Source organism: Ranitomeya variabilis, chromosome 2 (assembly GCF_051348905.1).
Source record: "Ranitomeya variabilis isolate aRanVar5 chromosome 2, aRanVar5.hap1, whole genome shotgun sequence".
Lineage (NCBI taxonomy): Eukaryota > Metazoa > Chordata > Amphibia > Anura > Dendrobatidae > Ranitomeya > Ranitomeya variabilis.
The window spans coordinates 1,047,758,790-1,047,786,441 of record NC_135233.1 but is presented as its reverse complement, the minus strand read 5'-3'; the positions used below and the strand labels follow the sequence as shown (position 1 = coordinate 1,047,786,441).

Here is a 27,652-nt window from a genome sequence, read left to right as displayed (position 1 = left end):
TAAGACCTTTCATCTTTGGGGTGCTGGTTCTTACATTATGGTCTTGTAGAACTTGCACTTTATATAGCAGCCCCTGTGTCCCATTATTCCTTTGGACGCCTCCCGATTACTTGTCGTGACAAACACCTTTTTTTTTTTAATTAATCAGCGAGAACCCAAGACACGTTTGTGTTATTATGGTGTAACCAGACTTATTTACTCTGAAAGCGAAGCCTCTGAGGAAAAATACCTCAGCAATAAAGTGGTGCACGGTGTGGAGGCACCGTGTGGCTAAGGTGTTCAATGGGATTTAGATCCAGGCTCATTGCTGCTACTTTCTGGAGCAATTTCAAGGGTGCCAACATTTTCGTCCATGACTGTGTATAGAGGTGTTATCGGTCATTGTACAAGAGGGGGAGTTGAGCTGTGAAGCAACCTATTATGAATGGCGGATCCTGTGTTATCTACTGTTTATCAGTCATTGTGTAGGGAAGAAGATGGTGAGCTGTGGTACAATCTATTATGTATTGTGGATACTGTTATCTACTGTATATACAGGTGTTATCACTTATTATATAGGAGGAGGTGAGCTGTGCCATCACCCATTAGAAATTGTAGATCCTGTGTAATATACTGTATATAGTGATGTTATCAGTCATTGTACAGTCGAGAGAGGAGGTGAGCTGTGACATAATTTATTGCAATTGGTGAATCCAGTGATATTTACTGTATATGGAGGTTTTATCAGTCCTTGTACCAGAGGAAGAGGAGGGGAGATTTGACATCACTTATTGTAAATGTTGGAACCTGTGTTATCTACTGTGTATAGAGTTATTTTCAGTCATTGTGCAAAAGGAGGAGGTGAGTTGAAACATCACCTATTGTGTGTGTTAACACCTCTATTTACAGGATCCATCATTTATAATAGGTGAAGTCACAGCTCACCTCTTCCTCTTATACAATGACCGACCACATCTCTATATACAGTAGATATCAGTCATTGTATAATGGGAGGAGGTGAGCTGTGACATCACCTGTTGTGAATGGTGGGTGTGATGGGGAAGGAGTATCTCGACTTTACTCACCTCCGGGGAGGGGAGAGAATGACTCAGCAGGGATCGGCTCTCTGGCGCCACCACTCGCCCCAGGTTAGTCAGAGAACTGCACCACGGGCAAATAGTCGCCGGAAAGGCTTCCCTTATAGGTACAAGTTATTAAGGTGATCCCAGTGAGGGGGGATATACATCACCAGTCCTGGCTGGGGATATAAATATAAGCCTCCCGGCCGTCACTGTCAGAATTCCTTACTAGCACAGTACAGTATGCTGCCACCAGTTCCCCGTTCGATATAAGCCCCATCCGACAGCAGGCTTATATCGGGTCAGAAACCAACCCAGGTAGCTTATAATAACCAACTGAGCTTGCGGACGTGGAGATTCGTGCTAAAAGAGCAGCCCAAGATTAATTTTAGATTTAAAGGGAACCTGTCAGCCCCCCTGGCGTTTTTAAGTAAAAGAGCCACCTTGTGCAGCACTAAGGCTGCATTCTGTCAAGGTGGCTCTTCTTTTTGTGCTCCCTTCTAACTCTGCAGTATTAATTTTTATAATTTCCGCGCCATACCTTTAGTGTGTCTGGGGGGCACGTCTTTTACCCCGGACACAACCGCCTCCCAGCCATCAGTCGGCCCCTCAGTGCGCCGGGCGCCGCCTCCTCTGTCTCTAGTCACGTACCTGGCGCCTGCTCTGTACTTTCCTTTTTCGGGCATGCGCCGTTTGCGCTGCCCTTCAACTCACATCACCTGATGTATTCATGTTGCGTCTGCGTGTATCCCAGGCTCGAGATCCCGCCCCACAGTGTGTTCTTATTCACACTGCGGGGCAGGATCTCGAGCCTGGGATACATGCAGACACGAGATGAATACATCATGATTTGAGTTGAAGGGCAGCGCAAACTGCGCATGCCCGAAAAAGGAAAGCACAGCGCAGGCGCCGGGTACGTGACTGAAGACAGAGGAGGCGGCGCACTGGGGGGGTGACCGGTTCCCTTTAATCACTGAAAGGCGCTCTAGACAGACACAGGTATATATTTACAAGACCAGATATACAAGCATACAGTCAAGAGTGTAATACAAGGGTAGGGTATAGATAGGTTGCAATTACCATGTTATATAATATGTGACCACAGCGAGGCGCTGATGGATCCCAAATCTTTGTTACATAATTCTCTGGCCGCGTCAGCTAACGTGCCTCCTAAAGGAAGAAAAACTGAGTCCAAAATGAGGAGCTGCCTATTATCCCCTAAGCTGCCCCCCTCCCACACACTGCGCCCACCCCTGGGCTTGTGCAGCCTCTCTCCTCCCATATCTGAGAGTATGGTTTTCTGTCCAGAACCGTGGATGCTCATAACTTTCCGCCCGAAGCTCTGAATGGAACGGCAGCGGTGCCACTGAGTTCTGCTGGATTTAATCTGAGCAGGGAGACCAAATACGGCTACCGTATTTATTTCCTGGTAACTATGCTTTATATCTCAAGAACGCAGAGTTCTAGAGGTGGCTGTATGGGATGGGCTTGTGGGGAAAGGAAAGCAGATTCTGATTTTGCTCGGCTAGGCTCAGAGATATTGCATTCTTTTATTATAGGTCATTTTCTAGTTTCAATATCTCAGAGCCTTGTGCTGGTCTGGGATCTGTAGTGCTACGATGCCTTCTTGAGTCAAAGAAAGGACTCCAGTTGGCTGGTCCTGCACAAGAATTCACACCCTTGTGATAATTGCGGAACTGCCACTGGGAGACACGGGGTCTATGACTTTCGGGTCCCCCTGGAGAGAGCTTCAAAGACCTGTTTGCTTGGGCTGATTAAAGAAAAACATTGGTCTTGGGGAATCCCAAGGGTGGGGGCTGAGTTTGGGAGCAAGTATTTTGGGCCAGAATGTATGTGACAGGGAATTTTATCAGATATCAAAATTATATAATTTCCCCTATCTCACAGTGGGTCCTGTGTTATCTATTGTACATAGAGGTATTATCAGTCATTGTACAGGAGGAGGAGGTGAGCTGTGACGTCACCTATTGTGAATGGTGGGTTCTGTGTTATCTACTGTATATAGAGGTGTTATCAGTCATTGTACAGGAGGAGGAGGTGAGCTGTGACATCACCTATTGTGAATGGTGGATCCGGTGTTATCTAGTGTATATAGGGGTGTTATCAGTCATTGCAAAGTAGGGGGGGGATGTGAGCTGTGACACCATCTATTATGAATGGTGGATCCTGTTTTATTTACTGTATATATAGGTGTTATCAGTCATTGTATAAGTGGATGATGTGAGCTGTGACCATCACCCATTAGAAATTGTAGATCCTGTGTTTTCTACTATATATAAAGGTGTTATCAGCCATTATACAATAGGGAGAGGAGGTGAGCTTTAACATCACCTATTGTGAATGGTGGATCCTGTGTTATCTACTGTATATATAGGTGTTATCAGTCATTGTACAGGAGGAGGAGGTGAGCTGTGACATCACCTATTGTGAATGATGTATCCTGTGTTATCTACTGTATATAGAGAGGTTATCAATCATTTTACAGGAGGAGGAGGTGAGCTGTGACATCACCTATTGTGAATGGTGGATTCTGTTATCTACTGTATATAGAGGTGTTATCATTCATTGTACAGGAGGAGGAGGTGAGCTGTGACATCACCTATCGTGAATGGTGGATTCTGTGTTATCTACTGTATATAGAGGTATTGTCAGCCATTGTATAGGCGGATGTGAGATTTGACATCACCTATTGTAAATAGTGGGTCCTGTGTTATCAGTCATTGTACTGGAGGAGGAAGTATATACAATACTAGATGGTGGCCCGATTCTAATGCATCGGGTGTTCTAGAATATGTATGTATGTATATAGCAGCCACATAGTATATAGCACAGGCCACGTAGTATATAGGAGCCATGTAGTATATAGCAGACAAATACTACGTGGCCTGTGCTATATACTATGTGGCTGCTATATACATACATACATATTGTAGAATACCTGATGCGTTAATACAGGCCACGCAGTGTATAACACAGGCCACGCAGTATATAACACAGGCCACGCAGTATATAACACAGGCCACGCAGTATATAACAGAGGCCACGCAGTATATAACAGAGGCCACGCAGTATATAACACAGGCCACGCAGTATATAACACAGGCCACGTACTATATAACGCAGCCCACGTACTATATAACACAGCCCACGTACTATATAACACAGGCCATGCAGTATATAGCAGCCACAGGCACACAGGCGACATAGTATATAGCACAGGCCACGCAGTATATAACCCAGGGCACGTAGTATATAGCACAGCCCACGCAGTATATCACACAGCCCACGCAGTATATAACACTGCCCATGTAGTATATAGCAGCCACGCAGTATATAACACAACCCACGCAGTATATAACACTGCCCATGTAGTATGTAGCAGCCACGCGGTATATAACACAGCCCACGCAGTATTTAGCAGTGTGGGCACCATATCCCTGTTAAAAAAAAAAATAATTAAAATAAAAAATAGTTATATACTCACCCTCCGGGATCCAGGGAAGCTCTGGCTATGCGCGCGCGGCTGCCGCCATCTTCCGTTCCCAGGATGCATTGCGAAATTACCCAGATGACTTAGCGGTCTCGCGAGACTTCTAAGTCTTCTGGGTAATTTAGCAATGCATCTCTGGGAAGGGAAGATGGCGGCAGGCGTGAGCGCATCGTCGGACAACGGATGGTGAGAATAGCAGGTTTTTTGTTTTTTTTATTATTTTTAACATTAGATCTTTTTACATTTAGATCTTATTTACTAGGAACCGGACCAGATGTTCGACCGGATGTTGGGGCTTCCAATATCCGGTCCGGTTCCTCCAACAGCCCTGCTATAATTGTGGTAAGCTTGCTTGTACTCTCTTATGCTACTTACACCATTATGACTTCTAAACACTAATGATAGAGGGCTCTGCTCCATTCTATTTTCTGCTTAGTTTGGGCTGCTGGCTGGCACCTTTGGTATCTTTTCGTCCTCTGTGCACCTTATGTTTTTGCACTATCTATGATATATTTATATAAATAAAATAATCTTTTTTTTAACCGCATTACTCCTCTTCCTCCTTTATTTCTATTCTTACTTTGGAGTTGGTTATTTCCATTTGGGACTTTTTGCACAATTAAAGTGCAAATTATCTTGCATAGAAAATGCAACCTGGTATTGTGTTCTCAAGGATAGAACTATGAATGATTGCAGCAGTCAAAAGATGTGACAAAAGACGGTCCATGTGCCCAGCAGTGTCAAAACGACTTGACTGTACAGTTGTGCTCAAAAGTTTACATACCCCAGCAGAATTTTTGCTTTCTTGGCCTTTTTTCATAGAATATGAATGATAGCGCCAAAACTTAATCCAATCATGGTTAGTGGTTGGGTGAAGCCATTTATTGTCAAACTACTGTGTTTTCTCTTTTTAAATTATAATGACAACCGAAAACATCCAAATGACCCTGATCAAAAGTTCACATACCCCATATCTTAATACCGTGTATTGCCCCATCTAACATCAATGATAGCTTGAAGTATTTTGTGGTAGTTGTGGATGAGGTCCTTTATTTTCTCAGATGGTAAAGCTGCCCACTCTTCTTGGCAAAAAGCCTCCAGTTCCTGTAAATTCCTGGGCTGTCTAGCATGAACTGCGCTCTTGAGATCTCCCCAGAGTGGCTCAATGATAGTGAGGTCAGGAGACTGAGATGGCCACTCTAGAACCTTCACTTTGTTCTGCTGTAGCCAGTGACAGATGACTTAGCCTTGTGTTTTGCATCATTGTCATGTTGGAACATCCAAGTACGTCCCATGCGCAGCTTTCAGGCTGATGAGTGCAAATTTGTCTCCAGTATTTGCTGATAACAAGCTGCATTCATCTTTCCATCAACTTTGAACAAGTTTCCTTTGCCTTTGTAGCTCATGCATCCCCAAAACATCAGCGACCACCTCTGTGCTTTACAGTAGGAATGATGTTCCTTTCATCATAGGCCTTGTTGACCTCTCTCCAAATGTAACGTTTATGGTTGTGGCCAAAAAGTTCAATTTTGGTCTCATCACTCCAAATTACCTTGTTGCAGAAGTTTTGAGGCTTGTGTCTGTGCTGTTTTGTGTATTGTAGGCGAGATACTTTATGGCATTTGCGCAATAATGGCTTTCTTCTGGCGACTCAACCAGGCAGCCCAATTTTCTTCAAGTGCCTCCTTATTGTGTATCTCGAAACAGCCACACCGCTAGTTTTCAGAGAGTCCAGTATTTCAGCTGATGTTATTTGTGGGTTTTTCCTTTGCATCCCGAACAATTTTCCTGGCAGTTGTGGACGACATTTTTGTTGGTCTACCTGACCGTGGTTTTGTTTTTACAGAGCCCCTTATTTTCCATTTTTTAATCACAGTTTGAATGCTACTGACAGGCATTATCAATTCCTTGGATTTTTTTTTGTATCTCTTTCCTGTTTTATACAGTTCAACTACCTTTTCCCGTAGATCCTTTGACAATTCTTTTGCTTTCCCCATGACTCACAATCCAGAAACATTAGTAGCTGGATGAAAGATGCAAGAGTCTGTCTGGATCCCAGAAACTCACTCAGCTTTTATGCACACGCACTGATTACAAGCAAACACGTCACAGGTGAGGATGTTACCTATAGTAGCCATTCAAACCCATTTGTGTCAACTTCTGTGCATGTTATCAGGCCAAAATCACCAGGGTATGTGAACTTTTGATCAGGGTCATTTGGATGTTTTCGGTTGTCATTATAATTTAAAAAGAGAAGACACAGTAGTTTGACAATAAATGGCTTCACCCAACCACTAACCATGAGTGGAGAAAAAGTTTTGCTGCTATCATTCATACTCTCTGAAAAAAGGCCACGAAAGCAAAAATTCTGCCAGGGTATGTAAACTTTTGAGAACAACTATATGTTCATTCTTTGCAACGTTAGTTCAGCGCTTTTTCTGGCGGGTTACGGGCGGAATCCACATGAAAAACATACTGTGTGCACATACACTAAACAATGTCAAAGAAGTAATTTTTGATGGAACTGTGAAGGCTGCAGCTGATTAACTGCAGCGGTCACCTTATATTATTTATGTCACAAGACCAGGGCTCAGAGTGCATGAGTGGTGCCGATCCAGGAGCCATTTATATGGAAATTGCCCACTCTGGTCAATTACTTTAAGCTCCATGATGTCCAGCACATTCCTAATAATTGTCTAGTCGCTTCAAAGAAGGGTGGAACGTTCTCTCTTGGATTGATTGCTGGAGAGATCTAAAAGATTAATGGGGCAAGATCTTTTGAGTGACCAAGTGACCGAGAAATTATCTTTTTTCTGCTCCTGAACCTGGAAACAAGCGTTCATAAGTCTAAAATTATTACAAGTTGGAAAATTAGTATGAAATTCACATATTTGTACAGATGTTCTTTATTATTATTGCATTTTAGAGCCTGTCCTTTCACTGTTTTTAATAACTTGATGGTAAAATATGGTTTAGATTTTTTCCCTGTGCTTTGGACGATGTAAATAGCTTTTTTACAGTATAGCGAGGGGATGTGCCAAGTCCACGCAGCCGCTTCCCCGTAGATTAAAGTGGAGGTTACTGAGGGTTGGCAGCGGCTCCTAACACATTTGTTGTTTTCCCCATAAATCAAGGATGTTATCTGTCTCCCTTCTATCCAAATATGAGATCAGTAGTGGGGATATTGTGCGTCCAAAGTATAGGTTTTATCTAGTAAAAAACAAAAACTGCAGAAGGTTTTATCATTCCAACCAGGGCTTTATAATGGCTGGCGACTACCATATGTCCCAAATGTCACTATGTGAGAGCCAAAGGCTGACAACAAATCACAAAATGCAGAATCGAGGAACGATTTATAACGAGTAAAGTGTAAATTAAAAGGAATTTACTATACAATTTCTATACTTAAGAACAAAATGCCTTATTCCTTGCAAAAAGAGGCAATCTGCTTTTTAAAACCCATTTTCAAATGATAGGAGTCTCTTATTCGTGATCCTCACTTCTTGACCAAAGAATATGTAACTATGTGTCCTGTCCTGCATTATATAGACTTTGTAGGGTCTTGGATGTAATGTATCTCCTTGTAGAGAGTGACATGTCGGACGCACAAGGTAAGGAGACTTATAAACCATGCAATGCTCCTGTAGGAAATGAAATCTACAAAAACAAACTTCAAAGAGGAAGAGGACTAGAACTCGAGTGCAACTTACTGAAAGTAGCAATCCTGAAAGTCAGTATTGTCCCATGAACTAGCTCTGCCACATGACTTAGAAAGGATAAAAGCCAAACCAGATACTCTATTTGCGGACATGTGTTTCAGAGTGTTGCCCCTCATCAATGCCATGCAAGAGATCTGATTTGGTTATATGAGAGGCCTCTGACTTAAATCTAAGAGGTAACATCTCTCCTGGAGGTTGACATTTTTTACATTCCAGTGCAAGGAGACATATAGGTGATTCAATGCTCCTCTGGAAAATTAAATATACAAATAGCCTATTCGGAGAGGATGAGGTCTAGAACTCTAGTGCCACTTTCTGGAAGTATTAATCGTAAAAGTCAATATTGACCTTTACCAATCATTGCCCCATGACTTAGGATAAAAGCCAAATCAGAAGCTTTATTTGCAGACACTTGTTTCAGGGTGTATTCCTTTCCTCAGTGCAAAGCAAGAGCTCTGATTTAAAGGAGAGGCTTCTGACTTAAGTGGTAACTTCTCTTTGTTGAGAGTGACATGTCTAGCACGACAAAGTAAGAAGACTTATAGGCAATGCAGTTCTCCTCTGGTACACTCAGTATGTAAGTAGAGTCTCTGGCTTGACTTTTATGCTAAGTCATGTGGCTAGGATCATTAAAGGGTCGATATCGATTAGGATTTCTACTTTCAGTAGATGGCATTAGAGGTCTAGTCCTTTTCCTCTCTGAAAAGACAATTTGCATATTTAATTTCCAAGAGGAGGATTTCATGGCCTACAAGTTTCCTGACACTGTAATGTCAGACATGTCACCCTCCACAATTAGAAATATTCCCTGTTAGACCACAGTCAGAAGCCTCTCATGCAGCCATATCAGATCGCCTACATTGCACTGAGGAGGGGCAAACATCCTGAAATACATGTCTGCAAATAAATGTATCTGGTTAAGCTTTGATCCTAAATCAAATGGCAGGGCTGGCTAAAGGGTCAGTATGGAATTTTTGGATCGCTACTTCCAGTAGGTGACGCTAGAGTTCTGGTCCTCTTTGTCTCTGAAGAGGCAATTTGCACAGACAACCAATCAAATTGAAGGAGCACTTTGTAATTCTTCATTTTCCCAGAAGTGGCGCTGCAGTACAGCTGGACACTTTCTACCAGGATTTTCTATACTTTACCTATGATCACTTTGTATCCCAGCTTAAGTAGTGCTATTTTAACCCTTCTCGAACACTGCTGTACGTGTGCGTCACGGCCAGGTACATGACAAGTGGTACAGGGCCACCCGCCTACCATGGGCCGGAGTCATAAGTCTCTGATTATGTACTTTGTTTTCCTCCTACACATATTAAGGCGGATAATTCGTAGGAGGCTATGAGTAAGTTCACATCGTGGTGCTATCACTTAATACCATTTATCAGAAGGAATGTTCTACCCCTCCTGAAAGAGCCGTCATTCTAGGAATAATATTAAGAGATTACCCTTTATATCCATACACTATAGTGGAAATAGATTTCCTCCAGGATGTCCAGACTTATTCTTCAAAGCAGATTAATTTGCCAGAGGCCGATTGCTCGTAAAAGTAATATTTTCCCTTCTTAAGATGAAAAAATAAAATTTCATTGTGATGGGTTGATTGCCAGGCGCATTGATGGAAGTGGCATCTTTCTACCGCTCCGAGTGCCATAGTAAAGAGGAGATAATTATAGCTTGTGAAGATTTTAATGAACACAACCATGAAAGGGACCTCCATCTTTCCTTCCTTTGTCCGGCTCCGACATTCAGCCTCTTGAAACCCCTACCGGCTGAGAGAGACGTTTTTTTTTTCCGTTTAGGGTCGGCAGTTTTATTTCGAGGAGCTCAAATGTCACCGGAATGAAAGCAATATATTTGTTTGGCTCTGGCCCAGCGATTCTTTTCTCTCTCTGTTTTTTTTTTTTTAACAAAGCGCACCACATTTGCTATTTCGCTGAATTTCTATTTTTGTAGTCTCCTCTATAATTAAATAGCTGCAGTATTTCATTTTCCTCTTCACATCTCATTTGGTAATATCATTCATTGCAACTGGTCTAAAAAGTCTCTCTGTAGTTCTGTTTAGCACTTAAAGTGACTTTCGGAGCGGCCCTACTAAATGCGGGAACTCGCTGGAGAGCTGCTTTCTGGCATCCTGCTCTGCTGCAGGTATGGAGCGCACTGATTAAAAAGCTCAGGACACGTCGGACAGGTTTCTCATCTGAAGAGATGATTTTGAAGGACAGTTCCTGTAAGGAGCAGTTTCCTTGTCTGATTGTTTACTTGGGAGTCCAAAAAATACCCATCAAACCTAGAAGTCTAAGAGGAGACTTACCTAATATCTGTCTACAAATATCTGAAGGGTCGTCACCGTGTAGAGGGATCGTCATTATTCTCATTTGCACATGGAAACACGAGAAGCAATGGAATCAAACTGTAAGTGAGAAGATACAGATTAGATATTAGAAAAAAAACTTTTTGACAGTGAGCGTGACCAATGAGTGGAACAGGCTGCCACGAGAGGTGGTGAGTTCTCCTTCCATGGAAGTCTTCAAACAGAGGCTGGACAGACGTCTGTCTGAGATGGTTTAGTGAATCCTGCATTGAGCAGGGGGTTGGACACGATGACCCCAGAGGTCCCTTCCAACTCTAATATTCTAGGAGTCTATGATCTGAAAGTGTAAAGATCAATAGGAAAGCACCGAAATGCGTTGGCATCATGGCATAAGGCTGTCATTGGTGAGCACTAGTGATGAGCGCAAGTGCTCGTTACTCAGGTTTACCGAGCGTGCTCGGGTATGTACCAAGTATCTTGGGGGCTCGAGTCCCTGTGACCTCATTTTTCACGGCTGTTAGACAGCAACAAATCATGCGGGCATTGCCTGACAATCACGGGCAATCTCCGCATATTTTGTGGGTGTCTAACAGCGGGGACTAGAACATGTCACTTGATCACCTGCGATTCTCTGTACACACCCGAACACCTCGGGTAACGAGCTCTTGCGCTCATCACTGATGACAGCCCTAAATCTACACTCTGCAGCACAGTCACTGCTTTTAGCACACTAGTAAAATGTAATGTTGGCCCATGTATTAATGTGACTGGTGCAGGAGACAGGGCCGTCCCAGCTTTTAGCGGGCCTTTGCATCCAAGCGGGCCTCTCTTCACTGTCGGTTTTTCCTCCTTACCTTCCAAGAGCTATAACTTTTATTCTTAGATGTGTGGTGTTAGATCAGGGCTTGTTTTTTTTCTGGTATGAGCTGTAGTTTGTATTATAGTACTAGCATTTTGTGCTCCATATGACTTTCTGATCTCTTTTTTTATTCCAATTTTTAGTGATGCTAGGTGGCCAAATAACAACACTTATGGCATTTAGATTTTTTGGTTTTGAAGGGTAAAAGTGACTCGATTTGAGCATTTTCATATACACTCGTGGTCAAAATTGTTGATTGTTGGTACCCCTCGTTTAATGACCGAAAAACCCACAATGGTCACAGAAATAACTTGAAGCTGAAAAAAGTACGGTAATAATAAATAAAAAAATCTATGAGAAGGAACAAATAAAAGTCAGACATTGCTTTTCAACCATGCTTCCCTGAATTAAAAAATAAATAAATTAAACTCATGAAATAGGCTTGGACCAAAATGATGGTACCACTGAAAATAATGTGACAAAAGGGACATGTTAAATCAAGGTGTATCCACTAACTAGCATCACAGGTGTCTACAATCTTGGAATCAGTGAGTGGCCTGTATATAGGGCTACAGATACTCACTGTGCTGTGTGGTGACATGGTGTGTATCACACTCAACATGGACCAGAGGAAGCGAAGGAAAGAGTTGTCTCAGGAGATTAGAAAGAAAATTATAGACAAACATGTTAAAGGTAAAAGTTATAAGACCATCTCCAAGCAGCTTGATGTTCCTGTGACTACAGTTGCACATATTATTCTGAAATGTAAGATCTATGGGACTGTAGCCAAGCTCCCTGGACGTGGCCGCAGGAGGAAAATTGATGACAAATCAAAGAGACGGATAATACGAATGGTAACAAAAGAGCCCAGAAAAACTTCTAAACAGATTAAAGATGAACTTCAAGCTCAAGGAACATCAGTGTCAGATCGCACCATCCATCGTTGTATGAGCCAAAGTGAAGTTCATAGGAGAAGACCAAGGAGGACGCCATTGTTGAAAAAAAATCAGAAAAGAGCAAGACTGGAATTTGCCAAACTACATGTTGACAAGCCACAAAGCTTCTGGGAGAATTCCTATGGGCAGATGAGACAAAAATTGAACTTTTTGGCAAGGCACATTAGCTCTATGTTCACAGATGGAAAAATGAAGCATATCAAAAATAGAACACTGTCCCTACTGTGAAGCATGGAGGAGGCTCTGTTATGTTCTGGGGCTGCTTTGCTGCATCTGGCACAGGGTGTCTAGAATCTGTGCAGAGTACAATGAAATCTCAAGACTATCAAGGGATCGTAGAGCGAAATGTGCTGCCCAGTGTCAGAAAGCTTGGTCTCAGTCACAGGTCATGGGTCTTGCGACAGGATATTGACCCAAAACACACAGCTAAAAACACCCAAGAATGGCTAAGAGGAAAACATTGGACTATTCTGAAGTGGCCTTCTATGAGCCCTGACCTAAATACTATTGAGCATCTTTGGAAAGAGCTGAAACATGCCGTCTGGAAAAGGCAACCTTCAAACATGAGTCAACTGGAGCAGTTTGTGTTGTGAATTCTGTTTTTGGCTCCCTCTGGTGGCTACTGGTGGTACTGGTTGACTTTGGTCTTGTGTTTCCAGTGCACCTGTTTTCATCAGGAAATTGGGAGTTTCCTATTTAGTCTGGCTTCTCAGTCACTCTAGTGCCGGCAATCAATGTTACCAGAGCATCTCTGTTGCTTGCTACCTGCTCCAAGTCTGCAATTCAGCTAAGTTGAAATCTTTGGCTTTTTGTGTTTGTTTTGTCCAGCATGCATTTATATTTCTCGTGCTGCTGGAAGCTCTAGTGATCTGAAATTACTACTCCGGTGTCATGAGTTGATAACGGAGTTAAGGTGGTTTCAGGATGGCTGCTTAGGGTTTTGAGGTAACCGCGAAGTCCTCTTTTGTATTTTCATCTATCTAGTCAGAGGGCCTCACTTTGCTGAATCTATATTCATACTGCGTTTGTGTTTTCCTCTTACCTAACCGTTATTACATGTGGGGGGCTACTATAACTTTTGGGGTTTCCCTGGAGGCAAGCCAGGTCTGTGTATTCCTCTATTAGGGGTAGTTAGCTCTCCGGCTGGCGCGAGGTGTCTAGGGATACAACGTAGGCACACCCCCTGGCTACTTTTATTTGCGTGTTAGGTTCAGCATCGCGGTTACCTGAGATACCATCTTCCTAGCGCTAGTCCGTTTTTGCCCATGTCCCTGCCATTGGGAATCATGACAAGTTTGCTCTTGTGGAGTGGGACAAATGACGAGATGTGCAGAAGTCTCATTGACAGTTACAGGAATTGTTTGATAGCAGTGATTGCCTCAAAAGATTGTGCAATAAAATATTAAGTTAAGGGTACCATCATTTCTGTCCAGGCCTATTTCATGAGTTTTACTTTTTTTCTTTTTTTTTTTAAGTTCTGTGGAAGCATGGTTGAAAAGCAATGTCTGACTTTCATTTGTTCCTTTTCATAGATTTTGTATTATTACTTTTGTCAGATTCAAGTTATTTCTGTGATCATTGTGGGTTTTTCTGTCATTAAACTAGGGGTACCAACAATTTTGACCACGTGTGTATGTACTTTATGTATATATGTATGGGAGTGTGGACTTTATTAACACAGATACATGCAGCGCTTAATTCATTAGAAGTAAAAATAAATGGTGCAATCTGTAGTAGCTAGTGTATCTAAACTGAGCTGAGAAATGACCGATGGACACAGAGATAGGCGTGAACCAAGCCTGGGGAGACACCCTAACTTTGCAAATTGCCTCTTCAGAGAGTAGGAGGACTAGAACTCTAGGATTCGAATAGGTGGCACTATGGCGCTATAGAGTTCTAGTCCTCTTCCTCTCTAAAGAGGTAATTTGCATATTTAATTTCCCAGAGGAGCATTGCATGACTTATAAGTCGCCTCACTCTGACATACCAGGCTTGGCTTCTCACTCTCCACAAGGAGAAACGTCAACCCCTTATATCCCCATCACTAACTCTGTCATATGACTCATCACAGTAACTTGGTCAGGGCATGCTCATTAAGCAACTGACACAGCAGTAGCCAAGTTGGATAAGCCATAAATCTGCAATAGTGCTGTGATAATATGGTTAGATAGAGGAAATAAAGCTACAAACTCTATATAAGAAAGCCCTGTCCAAAGTCATGTATTTAAATAAATTGGATCCAGGTAGTGAAAATTACAACAGTCAGAGTGAAAATAAGTGTTATCCAAGGAAAGGATAATTCCCCTACAATCAATGTTCTTATGCCAGACATGGGAGAATTACCAGTAGTGACCAAACCTGGGACACGTATGAAATTCCAGGGTGGCAATTCTCCAAATAGTCAACCTCCAATGTCACAAGCCAACACTTTTCCCCCAAGAAACTGCAAAAAGGAATGCACTTTATTTTGCATCTCCTGTTCTCCCATCATGTTTTTTTTTTTTTGCTCCTTTTTGTTTTCTTGTTATTGCCAAAATGTATGTAAGCTGGGATGATTAAAACATTAAAGTATTATGGTATCTTCAAAATATTTTGAAAGCAGTGCAGAGCGCTCTAAAATAACAGAAATCGTCATATAATAGTCTTTATATATAATTTTATACTGTATATGTAATAATATATAAATAATAAATAAATAATACATATATAATATATATACTTTATATATAATAATATAATATAATAGTCTTTATTTTTATATAGCGTTAACATACTCCGCAGCGCTTTACAGTTTGCACACATTATCATCGCTGTCCCCGACGGGGCTCACAATCTAAATTCCCTATCAGTATGTCTTTGAAATGTGGGAGGAAACCGGAGTACCCGGAGGAAACCCACACACACACACGGGGAGAACATACAAACTCTTTGCAGATGTTGTCCTTGGTGGGGTTTGAACCCAGGACTCCAGCGCTGCAAGGCTGCAGTGCTAACCACTGCGCGTCATATGCACCTCATCGATACACCAACGCTTTGGATATGGCCTTTTTTTTCCCTGTGCCATTTTTTGTAGCAATGACATTTAATGACAACTACTACAAGAAATCTAGGAAGTGACCCGGCAATGGAACTTGGGTCTCGGATCTGTCAGCATAATCCTCACTACTGGTATGTAAATGCTCTGTCAGCATAATCCTCACTACTGGTATGTAAATGCTCATCAGTAGGGATGAGCGGATCAGTGGAAGTTCAGGTTCTGGTACCTGACCCAAACTTAGAAGGACCCTGACCCATAGAATGTAAGTCCGCAAGGACAGGGTCCTCTCCCCTCTGTACCAGTCTGTCACTGTAAACTTGTTCACGTAAATGATATCTATAACCCTGTATGTAACCCCTTTCTCATGTACAGCACCACATGGAATTAATGGTGCTATATAAATAAATAATAATAATAACTTTATTCCAAAGTTCAGTTCAGGTATAAGAACTGTACCTGAACTTGAACCACAACTTGAACCCCATTGAAAACAATGGGGACCCAAACTCCCTTTGCTTCTCTTTCCCTCGCCTTGTCTCTCCCTCGCCTTGTCTCTCCCTCGCCTTGTCTCTCCCTCGCCTTGTCTCTCCCTCGCCTTGTCTCTCCCTCGCCTTGTCTCTCCCTCGTCTTGTCACTCCCTCGCCTTCTTTCTCCCTCGCTTTGTCTCTCCCTCGCTTTGTCTCTCCCTCACCTTGTCTCCGCCTTCTCTCCCACTCCTTCTCTCTCCCACTCCTTCTCTCTCCCACTCCTTCTCTCTCCCACTCCTTCTCTCTCCCACTCCTTCTCTCTCCCACTCCTTCTCTCTCCCTCTGCTTCTCTCTCCCTCTGCTTCTCTCTCCCTCTGCTTCTCTCTCCATCTCCATCTTTCTCCATGTCTATACTCTCTTCCTCCCTCTCTCTTCCTCCTTCCCCTTACTCTTCCCAGCTCTCTCCCCCCTCTCTCTTCCACTCTCTCTTCCACTCTCTCTTCCTCTCTAACAGAACCAAGAGCAGAAGCTCAGATGGATTTGTAACATTTTTTCCAGAGCTCTCCGCTAAATAAAGGATTTACTTGGTCTGCAGCGGAAAAATGGTAGAGCCATAATTGTGATCGTTGTGTTTTATTTTTCATTAGTGATGAGCGAACATGCTCGGAGGTGTTATCTGAGCATGCTCGGGTTTTAACTGAGTGATTTCTGCAGTGAGTGACTTTGAGTCCCCACGGCTGCATGTCTCGGACTGTTCGACAGCCGCAAGACATGCAGGGATTACCGAACAAGCAGACAATCTCCGCTTGTGTTGCAGCTGCGATCAGCCGTGAGATAGAGTCGCGGGAACTCAAACATATTTTCCGAGCACGCCAGAGACCCTCGGGTAGCATCTGCCTGATCCAAGTGTGTTCGCTCATCAGTAGTCTTCATCCATTGACTATTATTGATTCTAATGTCGGATTCTCTGAATTCCTTTATCATCATTTCTTTAATTGATGGATTTTTTTTTAAACTGGAAGCAATGTGTCCGTGTAACGTGGAGGATATTCTAATATATGGCGGCCCTAACTTTGAACTTAGAACAGTGTCTCTGTCTATCCGGCGCAGCTCCTGCTGCCTATTATTCCATCCCAGTTTTCCCGTCTCTTCAGTGTTTAATAATTTAGTTCACACCTGAAACTTTTTCTCCCGCGGTAACTCTGTTCAAAGGTTTTCGTATTTATCATGGTATCTGCTTGGCCTTGGAAGTGCCCTTCATTAATAACCTATTTAAATGCAGCCTGCGCATGCAGAAAAAGCAAATGGAATTAATTAGGTCCTTCAATGTGGAAACTATTTTCAGAGTTTAAAAACTGGCAAATGAGCGCAAAAGTGTCTCCGCGTGGAGATTATTATATCTTTTTTTTTTTTTTTTCCTTCCGTCCATCACATATGCTAGCAATTGTTTCATGCTAAATTATTGAGTCTCCATGAAGCAAATTAATTATCTACTTCTCATAATTTACCGTGTTCTAGATCAACCTCACCTTCAGCTTAATCTCTCTCCTGGCGCTTGCCGTTAAAGGCTTATTTTCCACATTAAAAATTAATTAAAATTGAAAAATGATTGTAAGGAAACGGGCAACTTTGTATTTCACTTGTTTAGAATGGCAGGATTTTTACATTTGATTGTTTACTGTTTGTTGTCTCGGTGACCGGCCACCTCTGCAAGCTTATCAGAGGTGGCTGGCCTCCTAGGCAAGGAGTTCAGCGCTTACAAGCTCTTTTCTATACAGTTTGTGAGTGCTGCTCTGAAGATGGCCGGATTACTGGACGTGGCCAGGTTTAGTTGCTCCTCTGATGCCGGAGAGTACACAGTTTGGACCAGTCATAAAAAGTGCAACCTCCGGCAAGAAAGAAGTCTGTTTCTCTGATATTTCTCCTAAAAAAAATTGACAATTATTCCCATATCCCTACATATTCTGGAGCGGTTTTGGACAGTGATGGACATACCCCTTTAATGAGGAAAATGGGCAGCATACAGTTATTTATCATGGATATAGACACCTTTGAGGGACCTTTACATGCTCATTGTTTTCTTGCCATTGCTGGCTACAGCAGAATGCATTAACTGAGAATCCATCGGTGAGATGGTTGTGACAGAGTTTGTAGCTCTTTTATCTGTCTTTTCCTGAGCTCTCCTCCCTGCCAAGTTATGACCACACCAAAGTTCAGCTCAACTTTGATGTGACCTGTGGTCATAAATCATCAGGAATTCAGAAGAAAAGATGAGGCACAAGCTGTCCGTCAGAACGAGCTCACTGGCAGAATTTATGTTGAATCCTTTTTACAGCAAGGAATCAAAGAACTTGTAAAAGCCAAACACTGAGAGAACTTAAAAATAATTTTCACATTTATGCATTTAAATAAAAAATATATATTTCAGTCCCATGTGGATGAATTACAAAGTTGGTTGATGTGTTACATGTTGTCCAGTCGAAAATTGATAGGATTGTACTGGAAATCAAAGCCTTCTACAGTCACTGGAATCCATCGCTTTAGGTTTGGCCCGATGTTGTTAAAGGTTCTCCGTAAACGACTTGTGGCTTCCATTATAAACCTGTGGACAGAGCCTGATCCCCTTAATGCACCTTCACAGCACAGAAAAATCACTCTGTCCCGCTCTCCCTATCCACTAATGATAGAAACTCAGCGTAAGGGCTCATTCACACATCCGATTTCTGCGTACGAGTGCGAACTGTGTTTTTCATGGACATCACTCGTACCGATGTTATTCTATGGGGCTGGGCACACATCCAATTTTTTTCCTTGGACTTGTGGTCCATGGAAAATAGCAGACATGTCCAATATGGATCAATATTGGAAGTACAAGTCAATGGATGCGTGAAAAAAAAGAACGGCACATAGATAACATCCAAGCGCGGTCCGATATTCACGCACTGTACAAATGGAGAAGGTGGAGAATTTAAAAAAAAAAATTTCTCTACCCACAAGAAAAACGGATGATGCTCGTACCACACTCTGCTCAGAGTGTAATCAGAATAGTGCGTCCGTTTTTCCTCGTACCTGGAAAAATCAGACGTGTGACTGAGGCCTTAATGACGGCCCTAAGAGCTCGTGCACACAGCAGGGACTTTCATCAGTGTATTTGATCACAGTTTGATCAGGTTTTAATCAGGGTGTCATCAGAGTTTTATCAGTTTCTTTCACGGTTGTGAAAAAATAATAAGTTTCTCCGTTTTCTATCCATCAGTTCGTGAAAACCGGCAGCACACGAATGACATCCGAGCGCTGTTATTGAGAGGTTGATCTGACACTCGGATCAGCATCGGATATGTCTCCACTATTCTGCACAAACCACTTGGTCCACAAAAAATCACAGACATGTGAACAGCCCCATAGACTATTGTAGGTACAGATTCTGTCCGGGAAAAACAGAAATGGAACTCGTACGCCAGAAACACGTGTGAATGAGCCCTTATACTCAGAGAAGCAGGGAGAGCTATCGGAGCCAAGAGCAGAACCTCTGATGGATTTGAAACATTTTTGGCAGAGCAGTCAGCTAAATAAAGGACTTACCGAGTCTGCAAAAGAAAAATGGTATCAGTGAAGAACAGCAGACCGAGTAGCTTCTAGTTCTCAAAACCAGCGCCACCCATGATGAATGGTCGTGTTTGGTGTGGCAGCTTAGCTGTAGCCATATGGCAGCCAACGCTTCCCGCGGACAGGTATCGTGGTTTGGTTTTTTTTTTTGAGGACGCCAGCTTTTTTTATTTTTACTGGTCAGGTAAAACCCCAAAGATGATGAGACTCTATTACAGGGCGTATAGAATTGTCGCATTTTGTGAGCTCTCCTTTGTGCCCAGTTAATGATCGCTGTCAGCCGCATTGACAGTCGCAGCTCTGCCCCCTTTGAAGGTTCCACCGCACATTTAACCTCTCGTTTTGGTGCCGCGTTATCGACGTAGATGATTATTTTTTTCTCTCTTTGAAATAAGATCAAATAAGAGGCATAAAATGTATCAGCACTGAAGTAAAGAATGCAGCCGGCGTCTGCTGGCATCACATAATACCCGCTGTCTCCCTTGTTTCTTGCAGTGCATAGATGCGATCTGCTCGCTGCTGTTGGAGCACGACATGCGGCTGACATCACTGAAGCTGTTTATCGAGAGCGGCGATTCCAGTCTTCAATCAAAGGCGCTGGAGCTTTTAACTGCAGTCACCAAGGTACGAGGAGATGCCAAGCCCCATACACATGGTAATGCACAGTGCGGGGGCGACCGGCGGCGCTGTATCATCACATTACACATCACAGTGATCACAGCGAACGTCAGCCTCCAGCCATTACGTGCATCATCATAATGGCCGCACTGCCAGTTCTGCAAGTACGGGGGAGGGAGATGGATATAGGATGATAGAAGCGATGAAAGAAATGTACAGGATAAATATTAGGAGATAAATAGGAGATGGATGAATATTCAGCACATATAGATATTCGTTAGATGGGTAGTGCTCAAAAGTTTTAGGCAAGCGTGGAAAATATGCTGCAAAGTGAGAATGGTTTCAGAAATAGAAGGGTTAATGGTTTATTTTTATGCAAAAAGTGAATGAACCCAAGAGAATTCTAAAGCACCTCAATATTTGGGTTGATCGCCCACCACTAAGGGGTTGTCCACAATGAAGTGAATTCCATACTATGTCCAACTAATTTAAAGGGGTTGTCTGGGACTTCTACATTGGTGGCCTATTCTTCGGATAGGTCACCAATATCTGACTGGTAGGGATGCAACGCTTTGCACCCCTATGAACAAATGTTCCGGGAGAGCTCCATCAACAGTATATTGACTGCGGCTGGAAACATGGACTATAATAGAATATATTCCTAAAGTGAAGGTACTTGGCGCACAAATTGGACATTTAGTGATTTTTCTGGACCTCAGTTTCTATGTTTTTGTGCATAGTTGAGGCGCTTGGCCTTATTTCCATGTCGAAGATCTGGCTTTTTGGCCATAGTTCTTCCATAAACACCACTTCTGGTCAGACGTCTGGTCAAACAGTAGATTCTGAGCTGAAGGCACTGCTGGACATCTTCTGATTTCAAAGAGAAATAAGCTTGATATGGCTTTCATTTGCTAAACAAAGTTTCCTTGACTAACCTCTGCGTCTGTGGTCTTCAGTGTTGCCCATTTTTTGGTCTTTCTTCAGAAGAGATTGAACAGCACCATTTTAAACCTCATCTGCTTTGTAATCTTTGCCTGGGAAAGACCTGGCTGATGCAGTATAACCACCCTGTGTCTTGTTGCTGTGCTTAGTCTTACCATGGTGTATGACCTGGGAAATGAAACTGCCTTCCACAATTTCACTTTTGTAGCAGAGTCTAGCTGTTCCTTAGCCGGTTTCAAGCCTCATACATAGCTGTTTCTGCTCAAGTTAATGACTGTGTTGCAAACCGAATTGCATATGAAAATAATCATCATTATCACTATAACTCATTACTCATACACCTGAGTATAAGCCTACAAAATACCTGATGTGTGTATATTGTTTCCCTAAGCCCTAGTTACAGTCAGGACCAGTGTTTGGGGCAAGCTGGTCAGTTGCTCAGGGCCCCCCACTTTCTTAGGGTCCCCCAGCATTTCGACTTTGAGATTAAAACTGCTTTAGAACCTTTGGAGATGTCACCAAATATCATTTAACTGCAGGAGTCCAGAAAAACTACAGAGTAGACATCCTGACATGCAGGGCCTGCATTAGGACAAAGGGGGGGAAATGGGCAATAGCTCAGGGTCTCCGCTCTCTTAGAGGACCCCAGCATTCCTATTCTGGGGGAAATGACTGCTTATAGACCTTTGGTGACATCACAGACTTGTGACCATGATGTCACCAAAGCTTTAACTGCAGGAGTCTAGAGGAACTGAAGAGGATACAGACTGGTATGTACCGTGCGTGCAGTGAGTGTAAGTGTATATACATTTGTATGTGTATGTGCTGTATGTGTGTGTGTATGTATGTGTGTATATATATATATATATATATATATATATATATATATATATACACACACAGCGCAGACCAAAAGTTTGGACTCGCCATTCTCATTAATTAATTAATTTAACCCCTTCACAACATGCACTGTACATGTACAGCGCATGATGTGACTATCCCTTTGGTTTTGGCTCCCGGCACATGTCAGCTGTTTTGAACAGCTGACATGTGCTCCTCACAGCCGCAGGTAGAATTGCGATCCACGTGCGGCTGTTAACCCGTTAAATGCCGCTGTCCATCTCTGACGGCGGCTGTTAATGTGATCTTGCTGAAATCGCGTCATTAATCCCTCCCATCTCACGTGACCGCAGGCCGCCGATGGGTTAGCATGACAACTCGGAGTCGGCAGGAGACCTCGAGCTTGTCATTGTCGGTTTGCTATGAGCGCTGCCCAGCAGTTGGTGTTCATAGCGAGTGAGCATTCTGCTACACACAGGCTATCTGATCCCATGGAGACTAAAAGCAAGTTAAAAGGTAAAAAAAATTTTTTTTAAAAACATTAAAGTTAAAATCACCCTCCACTCTCACCATTCAAAATAAAACAATTAAAAAAAATAAATACACGTATTTGGTATTGCCGCATTCAGAATCACCCGATCAATCAAGCTATAAAAGGAATTAATTCGATTGGTAAACGGCAATGCAAAAAAAGTAAAAACACCAGAATTACATTTTTTTTTGTCGCCACCAACATTGCATTAAAAAGCAATAATGGACGATCAAAAGATCATATCTGCACCAAAATGGTATTAAAAACATCAGCTCGGCACGCAGCAAATAAGCCCTCAACCAACCACAGACCACGAAAAATGGAGACACTACGGGAATTTTTTTTTCTTTAACAAACTTTGGATTTTTTTTTTCACCACTTAAATACAAAAGAACCTATATATTTTTGGTTTCTACAAACCCGTAATGACCTGGAGAATCATAATGGAAGGTCAGTTTTAGCATTTGGTGAACATGGTAAAAAAAAATTAAAAAAAAAAACAGTTGTGGAATTGCACTTTTTTATTCAATTTCACCACACTTGGAATTTTTTTCCCGTTTTCCAGTACACGATATGGTAAAACCAATGGTGTCGTTCAAAAGTACAATTCATCCCGCAAAAAACAAGCCCTCACATGGCCATATTGACGGAAAATAAAAAAAAGCTATGGCTCTGAGAAGAAGGGGAGCGAAAAACAATCACAAAAGCGAAAGAAAAAGGGCTGCGGCGTGAAGGGGTTAAATAAATGTTGATTCTTTGTGCTAGAGTAAATGGGGATTGTTGTTCCTGGAAAAAAAAATAAGACATCCCATGAAAATAAGTCCTAATCAATCTTTTGGAGCAAAAAGTAATATAAGACCCTTTCTTATTTTCAAAGAAAAATGATCGTCGATAAATAAGCAGGGAAGCGGGGCATCTGATGTCAGGAGGACAATTGCATTCCGTAACTGTGGCAGTGACATCAGATTAATAGAAACATACCTGTACAAATCTGCACAACTGACTTTGACGAGCTCGTTAGACAATTCAGTGTGTATATAGCTGGGGATAGCTGATTTAGGGGAGTGGGGTCCGGCAGTGGCCTATGTAAACTAGCATGGTATTGTGCACTCCAATAAATCTTTTCTCCTAGGCAGTTTTCCCAGAGTGTCTTTTCATCTTGGTTTATTTTTTATATACTTTTCCCTGGTCATCAATTAATCGAAACGATTTTTAGAATCCGTTACCCATCCGGTTTTTTTTTTTTCGTGCCCGATTAGTGGAATTGTCTTGTTTTTATGTAATATTTCTGTGTTCTGTATTTTTCCCATCCAAATACTTAAGTGTTTTCCGAGCAGGATATAATGAGCTGAGCTTCTCAGGTTTCATGGTCGTCACTTTCGGTTCCTTTGACTGTCCTGACATTACGTAGGCGACGTCTCTGACTCATTTACAGTAATAATTGCACACATTCAGGAGACATTGGCGGTGATTGAAGGCACCTGCATCTCAGCCTCTCAGATTTGTATATGGCTCTGTGCAATCATTCCGAAACATTCTCTAACCACAGCCGCTATTTGTCTGCAAAGTGAAGATCTTCTCCTGCGCTCCGATCAGACGAGACCTGGTGAAACAAATATGAAAAATAGTCTTATGTGCACATTTCCATCCGCATCTTTCACAGTGCTGTGCTTTTAGCACAGTGTTCTAGTGGTGACGCATTGGAATAATTGTAGTCGCCCGTCGGCGGATCTTCTTTACTAGTTATAGGTGTAAGATGTTGACTTTCCTATCTTGGCAAATTATTGCCCATACACAAGATAAACAATAACTTCCTAACTGGGACCCCCGCTGCCCTATTAGAATAAATAAGTGGCTGTACATCGACACCGCTGCTCCAATGATTGTCTGTAGAGATGCCAAACATATCTAAACAAACCACCCAGCTATCCATGGCCATCCCACAGACAATGAGTAGACTTCAGGCAGGCACACAGCCACAGCGCCCTTCTAACGAGGCACTTCTTTGCATCGCTAGCAGTCCCAACAGTCAAAAGTCACAGTGAAAAATGCAGAGATGATTACCTGCTGAAGCCTCCAACCAAATGCACTAGCAGGGTGCGGCGGAACCGATTAATGATGGTAAAACACAGGTGCAAAAAATACCGATGAAACAACCACTTTCAATCCAGTGTTGGCTGTTTGGCATTAGTGCACAAAAAGATAAAAGATGCTTTTGATATTTTGATACTCCAACTCATATCACCTTTAGGGAAGAGGTAGACTGCCGTATAACTCGGACGAGGGTCACAACTCAATGCTCAGAGTGTCCGGTGGCTGTCCCGATCCGAGCGTGATAGCATGTATTTCTATGCAGCTCTCACACTCGGGTGGGTAGAGCCGACAGCCAGTCCGACCATTACGTTGCGATCCTCAGCCAAGTTATACATCATTACTCTTCCATGGGGCTGGAATCACTGGGGAACTATCGGCTACGAAACTGCATCTGATTTACCGCAAATTTATCAGCAATGCAAGGAGTGAATTTGCAATGAATATCTCATTTTCTCCAGAGCGTCTGGTGCTATGAAATCATTCTGGATTTAACATCCTTATTTGCAGCATGTCCGACCTGTATAAATGTATCTTTGGACTGTTTTTTTATATGTACATCTCCTCTTTGTGTGTTCTAGGCACTTTTCTACACTTTACAACTGGTGGGGAAAGGATCAATTTGATGGACCTAGGTCATTTTTCAACCTATGTAACATGTGACTTAATATTTTGGGAAAGTATAGGAAAGGGGAGTCCTAATATGCACCAAATTGACCAAAGATGTTGGCGATTTTGTTTCTGCAAAATATTTGGGTAAAAGTACAGCAGATGTCCCAAATTTCTACTACAGTGCATGTCCCATGGTCATAAATTTGGTGTAATTTTCACAATTTTTGCCAGCTCCTAGGTCATACATCGTACGGTTAGCCATAAATCATCCAGATAATAAGTAAATACATAGGAAACAATAGCACACTCCATTCTGTGCAGGAGTTGGACATGGATTCCTGGATAATTATACATTAATAGTGCGGGTCCTGTGTGCAGGCCAATACTCGCTAATGAGTCACTAATTCCCTGCGCAGATTCGCTGGTCTTCAGAGAAACGAAAGATACAATATCCCGCTAATCAGAAATTCAGGCTTTTAAATTCTCTCTCGTTTTATACATTGTCTCCTGGGGTCTCTGTTCTGGGGATTTTCTGCTTTTAATTAGGGATTTTCCAGAAGTTTCTTACCTCGTGTATGTCAAGAGTTAAAATGTAGAGTCCTAGAGTTCAGCTATTTTACCAATGTTTTAGAAGACCACACTATGTAAATCCAGGAGCCATAACTATAATAGCCCCAGGGATTGCCATCGCACCCAGGTCCTGCAAATTAGTGGGGCACAAGAGGTCCATTTACCCTATGTTAAAAGGCTATTACTATTAAAGGGCGTCTATCAGTAGGATCAGCCCTCCTAAGCCGTCTATATGGGCATGTAGGTCATATAAAGTTGAATCAAATAATACCTTTATGTACAGGATCCGATGAATGGTTCCCTAGAAATCCATGTTTTTATAACTATTCAAATGAGCTGAAAAGATCTCTGTGCCAGAGAAGGACCTTCACTAGAGTCTGCCTCCAAAGCGAAATTTTACTCCATAGCCACGCCCTGTATGTTAATTGCTCATTTCTCCTTATGTGGCTAGAATGTGTGGGCTCCAGATAGGTATCCCCATGTGACCACTCCAGTGACTCATACCAGGAGCCCATACATTGTAGCCACATAAGGAGCAATTTACATACAGGGGCATGGCTAAGAATTAAAATCTGCACTGGAGGCAGACTTTAGTGAAGATCCTTCTCTGGCACACAGATCTTTAAAGCATATAATAAAAACATAGATTTGTAGGGAAATCATTGGATGATCTGGAGACAGACTCGTCGGGGAGATCTATGTCTTGCCCATAGATCTTAACAGCTTATTTACATATTCAGAAAAATGTGGATTTCTTTGGAATAAGACATCAGATTGCAAATATCAAGGTATCATATTATTCAGCTTCCTATGACCTATTTAACCATATAAACATCTTAGGAGGGTTGATCCTACTGAGAGATTCCCTTTAAAAGACCTATGATAGTTGGGGGTCCTATTGGATAGTTTGCATTGGGGCCCAAAAGCTTCAAGTTACACCACTGTGTAGGCTAGGTACCCAGTAAGGTTATGGTGAGGTAGAAGGAACCAAAATGTGCTAGCAGCATCGTCACCCCACCGAGGCTGGATAGAGTTTGGCCGGGATTTTGACCTGTGTTCTTCAGCGATCCCGACCAGCCTCAGGGCAGAGCTTACACACTCACTAGGAGTGAACTACGCATGTACGGCCACTGTCGCTGCAGCGATGGCCAGTGCCTTTGGCACCAAGCTGGAAGCAATGAAAAACCAAAGGAAAGACATCTGAAGAAATTGGTAATTTTTAGTTGAAACTAAATTAAAAAAAGTTGGTTTTTTTTCTAAAAAATTATAAAAAAATATTCCCAGACATTATGTCCGGGTTTGGTTGTAGTCGAATTGTTGCATTGTTGTCTGGTGCAGATCTCTACGGTACAACACATGCAGTTTTTGAAAAGTGTTTCCATACTTAGCTGGAAAAGTCTCAACGCTGAGCGTATGATCAACCTGGCCATCGTGCTGCAGATTTTTATTGTGGGCATTACACTTTGCAATACATAGGGAGACATCCGCTAACTATTTAAGGACAAAGTCTTGCAAAATTGCCAGTTTTCTGGATTTACCCTGAGGGTGACATTCACACCAGACATTTATGCAACAAAATCTGCCTAGTGTGAATTCAGCCTAAAAGTATAAAAGACATTTGGGCAACGCTGTATGCATCATTTTGGATTGTTTTCTGACCATGTAGATGGATTTTTTTTCTTGCAAGCCCCCAAATGGATGAAGAGACGATGCTCTAAATTTATGCAAGATAAACAAACAGCAAGCAGATCATCTCGGAGATAGTAGGGATGTAAATGCAGAGTTTCTCATTATAAAATTGGTTTATATTCCCTTATAAACCGCATATGAAGAATCAACGCCTTGTGGTGCTGGAGAAGGATATTATCAATACCATGGATGGCAAGAAGAACATAATAATCCATTTGGGAACAAATT

At 42.3% G+C, this 27,652-nt stretch overlaps 1 protein-coding gene across 2 annotated transcripts in view; it reads left to right on the top strand.

Annotated features, from left to right (window-relative positions):
- NBAS (NBAS subunit of NRZ tethering complex) overlaps positions 1–27,652 on the top strand; it is a 670,356-nt gene that overhangs the window by 615,290 nt on the left and 27,414 nt on the right. For both annotated transcript variants that reach the window (XM_077291450.1, XM_077291451.1), the window contains exon 51: positions 20,026–20,154. In XM_077291450.1, coding sequence (XP_077147565.1) covers positions 20,026–20,154 — 129 coding nt within the window. The remainder of the gene's footprint in view (positions 1–20,025; positions 20,155–27,652) is intronic.